The sequence below is a fragment of the Pelmatolapia mariae genome, linkage group LG20, assembly GCF_036321145.2.
Source record: "Pelmatolapia mariae isolate MD_Pm_ZW linkage group LG20, Pm_UMD_F_2, whole genome shotgun sequence".
NCBI classification, from domain to species: domain Eukaryota; kingdom Metazoa; phylum Chordata; class Actinopteri; order Cichliformes; family Cichlidae; genus Pelmatolapia; species Pelmatolapia mariae.
This window is the reverse complement of record NC_086244.1, coordinates 28,414,067-28,427,005: the sequence shown is the minus strand read 5'-3', so window position 1 is coordinate 28,427,005 and position 12,939 is coordinate 28,414,067. Positions and strand designations below refer to the sequence as shown.

The following is a 12,939-nucleotide window of genomic DNA, read 5'->3' as shown; positions in this document are numbered from 1 at the left end:
CCCTTTAAGCAGAGGAGAAGTAAATCAGATCACAGCCTGAAGTCTTTATTTTCATCTGAAAAATAAATTTGACAGAGTGCACTGCCAGAAGAACCAATATCCCCTGCACTGTCCCACTAGTCTGAGATGACAGTAGAGGACATTTTTTGGTAGACTGCAGTCTCGGCAGTGCTCTTATTTTCCCAGGTTTTCCACTGGGTGAATGGCGAAGTGAAATGCTTTGCTCTGAAGGAGCTGAAATGTCATGTCTCTGCGACTCTGACAGTGTACAGACGCCACAGTAAGAAACATGCACGGGGACGGCTGGAAGGGCAATACCCGAGGCTCGGTGTGCTGCGGCAGCCCCGAGTCCCACTGAACGTTAAGTCTGTGCCAGCTGCATGCTTTATGACAACACAATAAAGAGGAGCCTGGAAGTCTAGCGTGTGAGCATAACATTGTCTCTCTCCTGCCAACAAGGACCCGAACCTGGCACGCTTTATTGAACAAAGAGTTCCTACGACTTTGGCTACAGGCTGCTCCCTTGAAATAAAACTCAAGACAATAGAGACAGAAGGGAGAACGAGTGTGGGAGAAGGAGAGGCAGTCTGTGTGAGGTTTGTGGTAGGCGTCAGCGCAGAGGCCTGCTGAGGGCGTTTATGTGGGTGTGTGTGTGTTGGGGGCGAGTGAGGAATGCACAAACCGGGCCAGTGGGTTGATCCGCTGGTGCAGACAAGGGAGAATCCAGATCGGCTATGACACGATATCATTAGAAGCATGGGAGCTCCAGCCTGAGCCTCAAACTCACAGCAGGCAGCAACGCAAACAGATACTCAAAGATAAACACACACGAACACGGCGAATGAACATTAAAGTTGGTCAAAATGGCAGCAAGCTCTTAACAAAAGACAGGGGTTATCATGCTGTGGTATGCAGGCCTTCAGGATCCTCCTGGGATGGTGCAGAACAGCTCCTTTCTTCTTATCATAAATTATATGCTGCTCTGAGTGGACCTAACAAGCAACACAGGCTTGTTATGAGAGGGCCGTATGAATTTTTAATGTGGAAAGTAACTGCAGTAAAGTTGCAAAAAAAAAAAGAAAAAGAGCGAGCTATAGAAGTCTGAAGCAGCGGTGGAGGAAGCACCCTGATTATTTCCCAGTGTGTAGGAAATGTGAAAACGTTTTAGATTTAAAATGTTACTTTTGAGTAAAACAGCCCCAAATCATGGTGCTACCACCACCATGCTTGACGCCTCACCTTCACACCTCCAAACATACCTCTTGTCGTTGTGGCAGAATAGCTCAAATTTTCCTCCAGGGGGCATTTGGCTTTTCTATGTAGACAGCTGCAAATTTCAGTCCAACTTGAAGGTGTTGATTTTGGTGCAGGAACTTGTTTCTTGGTCAGCAGATATACAATTGGCTTCACTGTGGACAGTGACGCTGGTCTTCCAACATTTTCCAGTTCATGGCAGGATTCATCCTTTGTGGTTCCTAGGCTCATCTTTAACATCCTAACAAATTTCCTCCCATCTGAGGGTGACAGTTTACGGAAGTATGGAAAAATCTGAATCATTTGGACTTATATATATTATTGTTTGAACTGATGATTGTGGAATCTGCTCCAAATAGCTCGAAGAGACCATCCCAACTTGTGTAAATCTACAATTTTCCTTTTTAGATCTTCACTGAGTTCCTTGAACTTTCCCATTGTTCTGAGTATTGATTATTCCATTGAGTGCTGCCAGTTAACAGCCCTTTGTCTTGTCAAGGTTTTCTTTTTCTTTTAGAGGCAGACCATGTATGCACAGTAACACCTTTCTATCACTTCGATCCCTGTGCTTTAGCATATTCAGTGTTAAATAAAAGATAGATATATCTGACACTGGTTTTTAGACAGGGCCAAAATAGCAAGTGCAGTCAAAGTCATTTGACACTTGGATCAGGATCAGTGTTCAAAAAACACCTTTTATCAAAATTATAACAGGAAAAAAAGGAGCTGCAACGTGATCTACCTCATCTATGAGCTCAAGGTTGTAGTCCTGATAGTGAAAGAGTTCACTGATGATTTCACAGCTTGCAGGAGCAACATTGGGCTTCCATTTAGAAAAGATACATCAAAATTAGTTGGATAGCATTTCATTATTTAGCATCACAACAGTCCAAAAAACCCAAAAACCAGCCATTGAAGCAGCCAGAGAGCTTTTCGGCTTCAGGCAGTGAGATATTTTCATCCAGTCAGAGTTCTGATCTCCCCCGAGCCTCTAAACTTTGGGATCAACAGCACCATTGGTTAAAATAAATAAACTATATTTGCACTTTTATGTAAACCCATTATCAAACTATCCACCCCTTTCAGGGTCACATTGGGGCTGGCGCTTGTCCCAGCTGTCATAGGGTGAGGAGCGGGGTACACCATAGACAGAACGCCAGTCCATCACAGGGCCAACAGACGACCATTCAGGCTCACATTCACACCTCATTTAGAATCACTAATTAACCTAACAAGCATGTCTGCACCATAGGAGGAAGCCAGAGCACCCACAGGGAACTCCACACAGGAAGGCCCCAGCCGGACGGTGGACCTTCTTGATGATGAGGTTAACCAGAGTTACCCGCCAGACCACCGTGCTGCACATCCAACCATTGTTTCAAATAAAACATAGTGACAGACTCCCATAATCAACAATAGTCAGCTGTTTTTTTTTGGGGGGGGGGGAGATTAAATGATAAAAACTGTAACAAAGGTACGTTAAAAAAAAGGGACTTTATAAAATCAGACTCTTTTTTTCCTCCCCTCACATCAGCTTTGCAGCAGACACAGAGGTTTCTGCTGCAGAGTTTTCATTCTGGAGTTTTATCATAAAACCTCGCTTTAACCTTTTCCCGTAAAATGATGGCCAATGATGCCATCGACATAAATATTCAGCTAGTTCCGAAATGCAGGACTGAAAATAAATTACACGTATGTCTGTTGGAGATTACCTCATTTGCATTTTAGATGGGTTTAATTATTATTTGCATGCATCAAATTCCTACAGCTGTGCTCAATTTATCGAGGCTTTATTTATTTTTTATCCTAACTACAGGTTGCCTGTTTTTGAAATGACTGAATGGTGGCCCAGATGTGAATGAGGAACTTCTGGAACATGCACATAAAACTAAAGAGAGTGATGGCACTTGGCTGGATAGCAGACAGAGAAAATATACAGTATCATGTCTCCTGTCTATGTACTCCAGATAGTGGATGAGGGATAAAAGCAGGAGCAGAGCTGTAAGGTTTTTTTTGTTATGTCACCACAGCTCATTTTGAGATAAACAGGGTCCTGCTTAGCTTCAGGGCTGCTGCAAAGCTACCCGGAAGAATGAACCCAGCTACCTTCCGACTGAACGCACTAATGGCGCGGAGGCTCGTCTCCGCCGCCGAGCATCACACTCTGCAGCAGGCAGGCCCAGTGGAGCGAAAGAAAAAGACAGCAGGACGGTGGAGATGAGGAGGCTCTGTGTCCACGACCTGCTGCAACAGACAGAACAGCGCGAGAACAGCACAAGACATATTGCTACTCAGAGTGAAAGAGCAAAAATGTTTCAAGACCGCGTATCCCCCTTCTCTGCCTGCCTGAGGGGTACACACAGCATTATGAGAAGGATTTGAGCTGACACAAGTCACAGTCGCTCCATCGCCGGTGTGGAGGAGGAAGAGGAGAGGGAGGAGGAGGGGGGGATGAATAATTCAACCAGCCAGCGCTGCTCGGCTCTGACGTCTTGTGTTTTATGGGGAGGTGAGGCGAGCCGGCAACAACAACAAGCAGCACCTCCTCACATGACAGCCCGGGGATACAGCATCCAAGGAACCTCGATTTTCCCGAGGACAGGGCATCATTTCAGAGAGCAGCAGTAGAATAATAGCTCCCTCTCAAAATGACACCCGTCGCTGCGGCACACCATCACAGATTGCCGGTCTATCACTCCCCACACACAGGATGAAATGACAGCCCTGCCCCGCTGATAGCAAGGCATCTGAGCCTGAGTAGGTGTTCCTTCTGGCTTAGCCCGGCTTTGATGTTATTATACCATAGCGGTGCAATATTCAGCTCTGAGATTCACTACCTGCTGCTGGGGCGATCTATTAAAGCTCAGTATTTGTGAAGCTGAGAAAACGGAAGGGTGAAGAAATGTAAGAAGCAGGTATCCTTTTTTTTTTTTTTTAGCTTGTCAAGAAGAAGAAAAAAATCCTTTATTCAGGAGCAAATGTAGAAACAGACCCGGCAACAATCCCGTCTGCTCAGCTGCAGAATTACATTTCAATAACACACACACACAAAAACAAAAACAAGAGGAATTAAGAGCACTTCCTGCTTACTTTCTGAGCAATAATCCAAATAGTTTACCCTTAAAACAGGATTACTGTCTCTTTCCCGCTTGGATTTAGCGCTTCGCTTCCAGAAAAATAAATAAATAAAATAAACCTACAACGTGCAGACGGAAAAAGAAGGCGTGAAGAAAAAAAAGATGAGAGGCGGTCTTGTGGTGTAACGTAGTTGTTTATTTTAATTCCACAAATTTTTCAAAAAAATTACAAAATACTCAAATGGAGAGAACACAGGACTCACAATTTTTCTTATTATTTCTACTTTTTTGTTTACATTGTGTCATCCCATGGTGACTACTCATATATACAATAAGCTTCAAGATACCAGTATATATATAAATCTTAGCAGTCAGAATTTACATTCTGCTATTGCCGCTTTGAAACAAGAAGCTAAACCATTGACAACACTTAACATCAAAGGCTTCGGAGACACAAAAAAGAGGGAGTAGGAGGTGAGGGATCGTCAGGAGGAGATGATGATGATGGTAAAGAAGAGTAGGTTGTGAGGAGACATGGTGGGGTGGGGGATAAATTGGTGGGCGATGGAAAGACAAGAGTGGACAGGCTGTTGTCAGAGCTTCAGAGACGCGAGTGTGGTAAATGATAGTGCTCCATAGGATGATATGGTCGCTTTTAAATGCAAGTACAGTTTCTTTGATTAGTTCAAATAAAATGATACAATTATAAAATCAAATAAAATCGTCCATGACGGTCGAACAGTCTTAGTGCATGGAATAATTGCAGAATTTGTGTCATGGGCTACAGAAAGAAAAACGTGGGCTCGTGTGCACTGGTAATGACGGGTCAACACTACATGTAACAGTCAGTGGCAGAAACAAACACCACCTCTGAGGCCTCAGAAGGCCGTGTGTATCCCTAAGGAACCAAGGCGTACAAAAAAAACTCCAAAAAAAAAAACAAAACAGGAATACACACACACAGGCACGCACAAACATCATCGACCTTACACCTCCTGGAGGTCAAGTGTCGGCAGGCCCCCCTCTAGTGTCACAGTGAACATTATTACAGCCTAGGTGGAGGATGGCTCAGTCGGATTTGAGCCCTGCAACAAACACCGATGACGGGACGAGGGAAAGAAAAGAAAAGGGAAAAAAGGGGGGGGGCATTTAGAATACAAACTAGAACCGACTCACAGCCACTCATTCACACAACAAAAACAGTCCTGTCAGGCTCCTGTTACAGTGAACACTGTTAAAAAAAAAAATTCAAAGCAATTCCCCCCCCAATTTCTTTCATTCAGCTGATGTTTCAGGTGACCACATATCCTTTAAAAAGAAATCCTAAAAGTAGAGGATTCATTTGGCTCTTAAATAGTAATTTCAATCAAAGTGGATAAAATCAGCTGAGCTCGAGGACGCTCCTTCAGTGCAAACTTTTTTTTTTATATCTTCCCTCCATCCTCAGTGTGCACTCCACAGAAGCGTCAACGACCACGGTGTCACTTCTTCAAGTGCTCCCCCATCGTTAAAAGTCCACACGCCGAGTTCAGCCGGCCGAGCGTGGAAGGCGATGAATGGATGTGGTTGGCGTGACAGGCTGATGGTTTACATAGTGCATGTGTGGCTAAATCTAAACACAGTGATGTCAGAGGAACGTCACAACGCAACCGTAACTCTCAGAAACTGCTCGTATAATGCCATGGTGCTCCCCTCTGAAACAAGGGATAATGCTTTGAAACAATTATAACTGGAGGTTGAAACGACTTGGTTTGGAGTCCACACCTAGTAATAATAATAATTATAATAATAATTATATGTTTATATATACTATTTACAGACTCAAAAACGCCATGCTGTAGCTTTTCTTAAAATTATGAAAAACCTCCAACAATGTATTAAAATAAATGTTGAATTTAAGATAGCACTTGTTATTTTTCCATAAATGGTCTGACCGATCTCGGCTTTTTCTTTTTTTTTTGTTTGTTTGTTTTGTAATAAGCACAGTGTCTTGTTCTAGCACCTACAAAAAAAAACATCAGGGAAGCTTGTCATGCAGGAGTCTTGAGGATGTTGTCACTACTGGCTATATACCAAAGAAAGTCAATGTCTTGGAAAATAATAATTAAAAGAAAAGAAAAGAAAAGAGGTCCTCGACAAGAACAAAAACAAAAATCTCAGGAGAAATCTCAGACGATTCACTTGGCTTTTTCTGTTCGTCAAAACTGAAAGTGTTCAGAGGATCCTGAAGAGCCTCTTTGAGACTGCTCTGTAACAACTTCCTGTGTCCTGCACCTGTCAGTCGCCGCCTCCCTCGGCTCGTTACAGCTGCTTGTCGCTCTCCTTCTTCAGTCGACTGAAAGGACAAAAGAGCGATGTTTTAAAATTTGGAAAAAAAAAAAAAATCATAATCAAGCATGCTCAGAAACCGGACTACAACAATAATTAGGATAAACTACCTGTAGTAGTCCTCCTGGCCAGGCAGTGGTCCTCCGTGCATGTGATGGTGCCCGTGCAGCCACTGCTGCTCCATGGCTAGCCTCTGGAGCTCGGCCGACTGGGCGTGCATGGCCTGCAGCTGGTGGGCCGCCGACATAGTTGGTGGAATACCTGCTGGTAGGTCCCGTGGGTATGGAGTACCTGGAGGAAGACCCAACACAGAAAATGTGATCAGGCTCAGACTGATAGATGATAGAAGCTCAGACTGATAGATGTGATGTGTTATTGCTGGTAAGGAGAGTCAACACTGGCTGAGAGCCTACCAAAAACTGGGTGTCGCAGCATCTCGTGTTCGTGCGGCGGCTGGCCCAGGAGAGGGTTGGGGATGGCGCCGGGTGGGTAAGGGAAGCGTGCCAGGTGAGGTCCGGCCAGGGGATCTACTGCCAGCGGATGGGCGCCGGAACCTGGAGGACACACAAGACATTCACCACCACCTTCTGGGTGTCAGAGTCTTAGGTTCAGGGTACACTCATTGCAAGATAGTGTATCACACAGCATGCTACAGGCATTAATGATACTCAGCTTAATGTAACGTTACTCCTCAAGGTTGATTTAAAGAGTGCAGGGACTACGTTACTATATTTATCAATTGTAAAAAAATCTGTTGACTCTGTCAGTAACTTAAGGAAGATATGACTTCCTGTCATCCAGTCTGTCAGTGATGTACACTACATTACAGTGACATTGATCACAAGTCCCTTTGTTCAGTCTTTAATGAGAGAAGTAACAAATTACTGCAGTACATATTATATATATAAATATATATATATAAATGATACAATACCATGACAGATATGCTCACTTTGATACTTAATACAATATATCATTTGTTCATTTCACTGCAACAACTTTGTCAAAACATCTCTTTCCTTTTAAACAACATCAGAATAAGTGCAGATAAATGGCAAAATTTCAAACAGCAACATGCTTCCTGAACTCAAAAAGCAGTCTGGCATCTGTTATGTTTAATTAAAATGTAGTAATTAATACTATATAACCAAAAATACAATATATATATTTATTTCAGAGTGATAACAGGTTAAATTGACCTGTGGAGTGACTCAGGGCTCTACTTTTGGTCTTCAAACATTTAATTAAATAAAGTATCTGTTCATTCTTAAGTTGTCATCTGTAATTAAAGCTTCTAAATTCAGTTTTTAATTTCATTGTCATGCATTTATGAATTAAGCAGGGCTTTCGTTTACCTTGGTGTAAGGGATCTTGCTGGTGGAGGTGGAGATGGGAGTGAATATGTGAGTGCTGGTGGTGGTGCGGCGTGACATTGAACATCTGCAGACGAGCGATGGGGTCATTGGCCACTGTTGCCATCCTCTCTGCATGGAGTCTCTCTGCTGCCAGCCTCTCTGGGTAGCTCATTTCTGGGCGCAGCTGGGGCCCCGCAAGGGCTAGCCGCTCACGCTCTAATGGGTTCAGGCTGGGATGAAAGGAGGCGAAAGGGTGAGGGCCGGCCATGGGGGGCAACGTGATGGCCCCGTGGCGAGCAAAGTGTTCCATGGGGTTTGTGGAAGGGTGGAGTGTGTCCATCTCTGGAGGCTTGACCTCAAAACCAGGTTTCATCCTTTCCCTCAGCTCCCTCTCGCGAATCTCCCTCTCGCGCATCTCCCGCTCTCGAAGCTCACGCTCCCGCATGGCTGGGTCAGCGTTGTATAAGCTGGGCATGTGATAAGCTAGCAGCGGGTCTGCGGGATTGAGTGACACAAAGAACGGGTGGTTTCGATTGGTGGGGGACATGACGTGGGGCCGGGCATACTCGCTGAGAGTGCGTAGGGCGGGTGTGTCGGGGCCAATGTAGGGAGGCACAGCTGCAATAGTAGTGGGGGGACCGTCGAAGGGTGGACGCATGTGGGCGGGGCCGGCCATCTGAGGTTCGCTCATTCTTCCTTCGTGAGATGAACTGGAGGCTTTCTGTGAGGAGAGGAACATCATGCTTAGTTTTTCTTACTTTTATTTTTTTTAACAAAACCAGTGCGAAACATAAAAGTAAAAGAACGATTACACCACTCACCGCGGCTCTCTCAGCTTCCTTTTCTCGTTCCCGCTCTCTTTCTCGCTCCTTTTCCCTTTCCCTCTCTCTCTCTTTTTCCTCCCTGGCTTTCTGTTCTGCTTCCCTTTTGGCTTTCTCCAGAGCTTCCTCTCTCTTCTTGGCCAGTTTAGATGAAGCCAGGGGTGTGAAGTAGAAATCGGTCCGAGCACACGAGTTGTACCCCCGGTCCAAGTGCTTGTAGAAACTGTAGAAACACAGACACAAAAATAAAAACGCTAAAATAACGTCTTACGTTCATAAACTGACATTTGTTTGGAGAAAAAAAAACAGATAAAAGAAGGTACGATCATCATATCCATGTTAAATTTTGTGTACTGAATGGCAGGATAAATGATGAAAACACAGCTGGTATTAGCTTGCATTAGTCCATGTTTTAAAAGCAAACAAACTCCCTCAGCATTCACTTTTCCTGCCACGCTGAGCCTATAATAAACTCCTCATTGCTATTCATTGGCAGTCTGAGAGTCACTTAAGCGGGAGGCAGCAACACGTACTCATATTCGGATGCTTCATACACTTCCATCTCACTGTAATTAATCTCCCTGTTTTCCATCTCTGATAATTCCGAACCATCAGCTACTCAGAGCTCGAGGCTAATTGTGGCCTTGGATGCCTGTTTTGCAGAGGACATTTGATTCGTTGCCTACATTAAAGACTTAAAACCTGAGGGCGACTCTTTGTCGGAGAGCTAATCAGTATCCCCTGATAAGAGAATAGGCAGACTACTGATAAACAGCCACCTGTGCAGGTGTATGTTTTTCTCTTTTACAGATGTTTGATGTTCTGTTGTTTGCTCAGGATGTTGGCAGACGTACCGTGCTGATTGGCTGGCATGGCTGGGGGTATTGACGACTGTAGGCTCCGGGGAGGGGCTTCTCTGCGGGGGTGGTGGGCTCTCTGGCTCTTCCGACTCGTCCAAAGGCTCCTCTTTGATGTGCATGGGTGGGACTGCTGTGCCCGGGCCAGCACAGGTGACAGAGGCAGGAAGTGGCATGGAGATGGAAGAGGATGGAGCCGAGGAAGAAGGAGGCTGCAAGCCAGGCATAGAGTTTGATGATGATGGGGGAGGGGCGGTTGGAGGTAGAACTGTACTGAAAGGATGAGATGAGAAAGGTTGCTGAGGTGGCCCGCTGGGATGTGAGGCTGCTGCGGAGGGTGGCAGAGGAGGAGCTGGAGGAGGTTGGTGGCTGGCTGAAGGTGGGAGGCTCTGTGACTGGGTGAGAACTGGAGGCTGGGCTGGGGGAGGCTGAAGCTGCTGGCCTTGAGGCATGAGCTGGAGGGGAGGCGGATGTGCTGATGGAGGATGATGATTGGATAAAGAGCTGAGAGGCTTGAGGGCAGGAGGCGGAGGCAGGTTTGAAGGCATCTGAGGGAATGGAGGTGCCGATACGTGGGGCGGGTGTTTGTGAGACTGTGGGTTGGGTATCTGAGGGATGGGTGTAGTTGGCGGGGGCTTGATGTGAGGCATAGATATTGGTGCGGGGGGCAAGGGCTGCTCTCTGGGAGGCTGGGCACCACTCTGAGAAGATGACTGGGACTGAGAAGGAGGTGTGTGAGCCCTCTGTTGTGATTGGCCAGAGACCGGCGGGGGTGGGACCTGAGACGGACCCACAGGGAATCCCTGAGGGGTGATGGAGTGAGGGTGAGCCATGTGTGAGGGGCCCGGCTGCAATGGGTGAGGCATGGGAGGCATGGGTCCGTGATGCGGGCTGGGTAATGACTGAGGTGGAACTGGGGGGCCAGGAGGCGGAGCCTGAGTCATAGGTGAGTGTGGAGAGGGAAGCCTTTGAGGGTGCAGGGATGCTCCTGACTGGATTAGAGACATTGGGCTTGCCTGGGGCAGAGGCTGGGGAGGTAGAGAGCTGGAGGCTGCAGCAGGGGAAACCTGCGGAGGCAGTGAGGGGGCTGAGGTTGTGGGTGGAGGGGGCGCCGAAGAGGCGGCTGAGGTGCCCGGTTGACACTGGATGACTGGAGGGTGCTGGCTCTGCAGGAGCTGCTGCTGTTGGGCAGAGGAGTCCGAGTCGCTCTCATTGTCACGGGGGCTCGGGATGCTCGGCGAAGAGCTCCGGTTGTCCTGATCAATGTCTTTAGGATCACTACTGAGCTCCTCGTTGATGCTCCGCCCATCAGAGCTCTCGCCCTCTCCTTCTCCCTCGCATTCTGAAGGCGAATCTGGCCGACTCAGCTCCTGTGGGGACAGAGGAGAAGAAAGGAAGCGCATCAGCACACCAACTATACAACCTCCCCTTAACACATAGAGATAACACAAGCAATGATTGCAGACTCACTTGTGTCTTGGACTTTTTGGCGTTGGCCCTCTCGGGCTCCTCTGTGTCTGAAGCTCCTTTCTCCCGTTGCCGTTTGGCACTCTTCATAGGTGAAGGAGCTTCCTCTTTAATCTTCTGTGGAGCAAAAGCAGCAGAGACACAGAAAGTATAGATTACAGAGGTGCATGCAATGAAAAACGAGGTGTCAACGACTCTCTGCTGTACTTACTTTGCTTGGCTTCTTCATGGAGTCCGTCTTGCTGTCGGTGCTGTCAGTGCTGGCTGCGCTGGGTGAAGTACGTCCGCTAGAGCGCAAATCCTCGTTGGTGGGTGAGGCTCGGCCATCAGGACTGGCTGTCTGCTTCTTACGACCACTACGTAGCGTCGACATCTGTAGTTTGAACGAAGGAAAATTTAGCCCAATTTATAAAACTTTCAAACTTTGAATAAAATAAACATTTGGTTTGAGATTATGAGCTTATTTCTTTGTAATCTCAGTCTGGATTGCTCCAGGGATAACTCTCAGGGTATGGTTCCTAAAAGTGAAAATAGAAGGATAGCTGGCACACCGAGCCTCGGTTCCGTCGGGTCCTCATGCTATGCTTCCCGCTGAGTCCATCCTCTTCCTCTTTGACAGGTTTGAACATAAATGGCGGAGGGTCCACGGGCTTCTCGATGGGGGGCAGCTCACCGTACTTCTTGAAGTGAATGCGGCAGTCGGTGCACAGCAAGATGTTCTCGCGGCCCCCGTGGTGCCAGTCCTTGGAGGCTGAGGAAAGCCATTTACAGTTGTGAAATAACACAATCTCACAAGCAGAGAGGCACAAACATCACACAGAAATCATCTGACAACCTGCAGTAATACTGAGGAATACAGGCACCACCTTAAAATAATTTCTCCTTTCAATATTTAACAGAATAAAAATGTTCGTACTACAGGCGCTAAATCAATGTCTAATCTGTCCCCTGTTTTATACCCCATTTAAACTCCCAGTAATCTACTAAAAGGAGCTTGATGGGTTGACACTATAAAGCCAAGTTATTAGCCACCCTTGCTTGGATGGCAGAAACGTCAGCGTGTTCAGATGGGAGCCAGCTGTGTGGAAAGAGGGGGAAGGATAATGAGGGGGAGAGAGTGAACGAGCTGTGGGTTCATGTCTGATTTGATCAAATTAGTCCTGACATACTCTGATGCCCATCTGTCACACAGTGCTGTGTTGGGTGGGCTCACACTGATCCCAAGACAGGACAGGAATAGCCAAGCAAGTCTGTATGACGGGTGTGCACACGAAAAAGAGATGTGGCGTCTTACTGGTAGTGAAGCAGTGGCGGCAGGCGTAGCCTTTTAGCTCCTGTTCGCTGTCTTCACTGTCAAAGTCATCTTCACTGGCTGAGCTGAGGTCCACTAGAGAGAAGAAGGAAGGAGAAAGATACGTCACATACATCTCTTTACCAACCAACGAGTATATGTCAGGCCAGGCCGTCCCCTCTCCTCCCAGCTGCCACCATGAGGTCAAAGCTACGTACAGAACTCGCTCGACGGCGGGCGTGAAGGTGTGTTGACGGGAGTTGAGGCGGTCCGTGTCTTGATGCGGCGGAAGACGGGCTGACGACGGTGTCGGCGATGGGCTCGACAACTGGCCGCCTCGGGAGTCTTCTTCCAGTAGTAGTAGAAGGTAATCAGCTCTCCCTGAAAGAAGACGATAAACAGGCGCCGTTAAAACAGGCAGTAACATCTTAGGAACGCAAACGAGCGTCTGTGATAAGGGGGAGGATTCACTTTTGATTGCAAAGAGGT

General features: G+C 46.8%; 1 protein-coding gene across 6 annotated transcripts in view; it reads right to left on the bottom strand.

The window, feature by feature from the left end:
• Positions 1-4,517: 4,517 nt before the first annotated feature.
• rerea (arginine-glutamic acid dipeptide (RE) repeats a) overlaps positions 4,518-12,939 on the bottom strand; it is a 125,259-nt gene continuing 116,837 nt past the window's right edge. For 4 of the 6 annotated variants that reach the window (XM_063465458.2, XM_063465457.2, XM_063465456.1 and 1 more), the window contains 11 exons: positions 12,669-12,831; positions 12,454-12,546; positions 11,711-11,910; positions 11,371-11,532; positions 11,163-11,276; positions 9,690-11,062; positions 8,836-9,058; positions 8,015-8,735; positions 7,073-7,243; positions 6,770-6,950; positions 4,518-6,666 (listed from right to left, as the gene is read on the bottom strand). In XM_063465458.2, the coding sequence (XP_063321528.1) occupies positions 6,633-6,666; positions 6,770-6,950; positions 7,073-7,243; positions 8,015-8,735; positions 8,836-9,058; positions 9,690-11,062; positions 11,163-11,276; positions 11,371-11,532; positions 11,711-11,910; positions 12,454-12,546; positions 12,669-12,831 (3,435 nt within the window). In that variant the 3' untranslated portion in view covers positions 4,518-6,632. The remainder of the gene's footprint in view (positions 6,667-6,769; positions 6,951-7,072; positions 7,244-8,014; positions 8,736-8,835; positions 9,059-9,689; positions 11,063-11,162; positions 11,277-11,370; positions 11,533-11,710; positions 11,911-12,453; positions 12,547-12,668; positions 12,832-12,939) is intronic. The other 2 variants (XM_063465459.1, XM_063465461.1) reach the window with 1 other exon arrangement.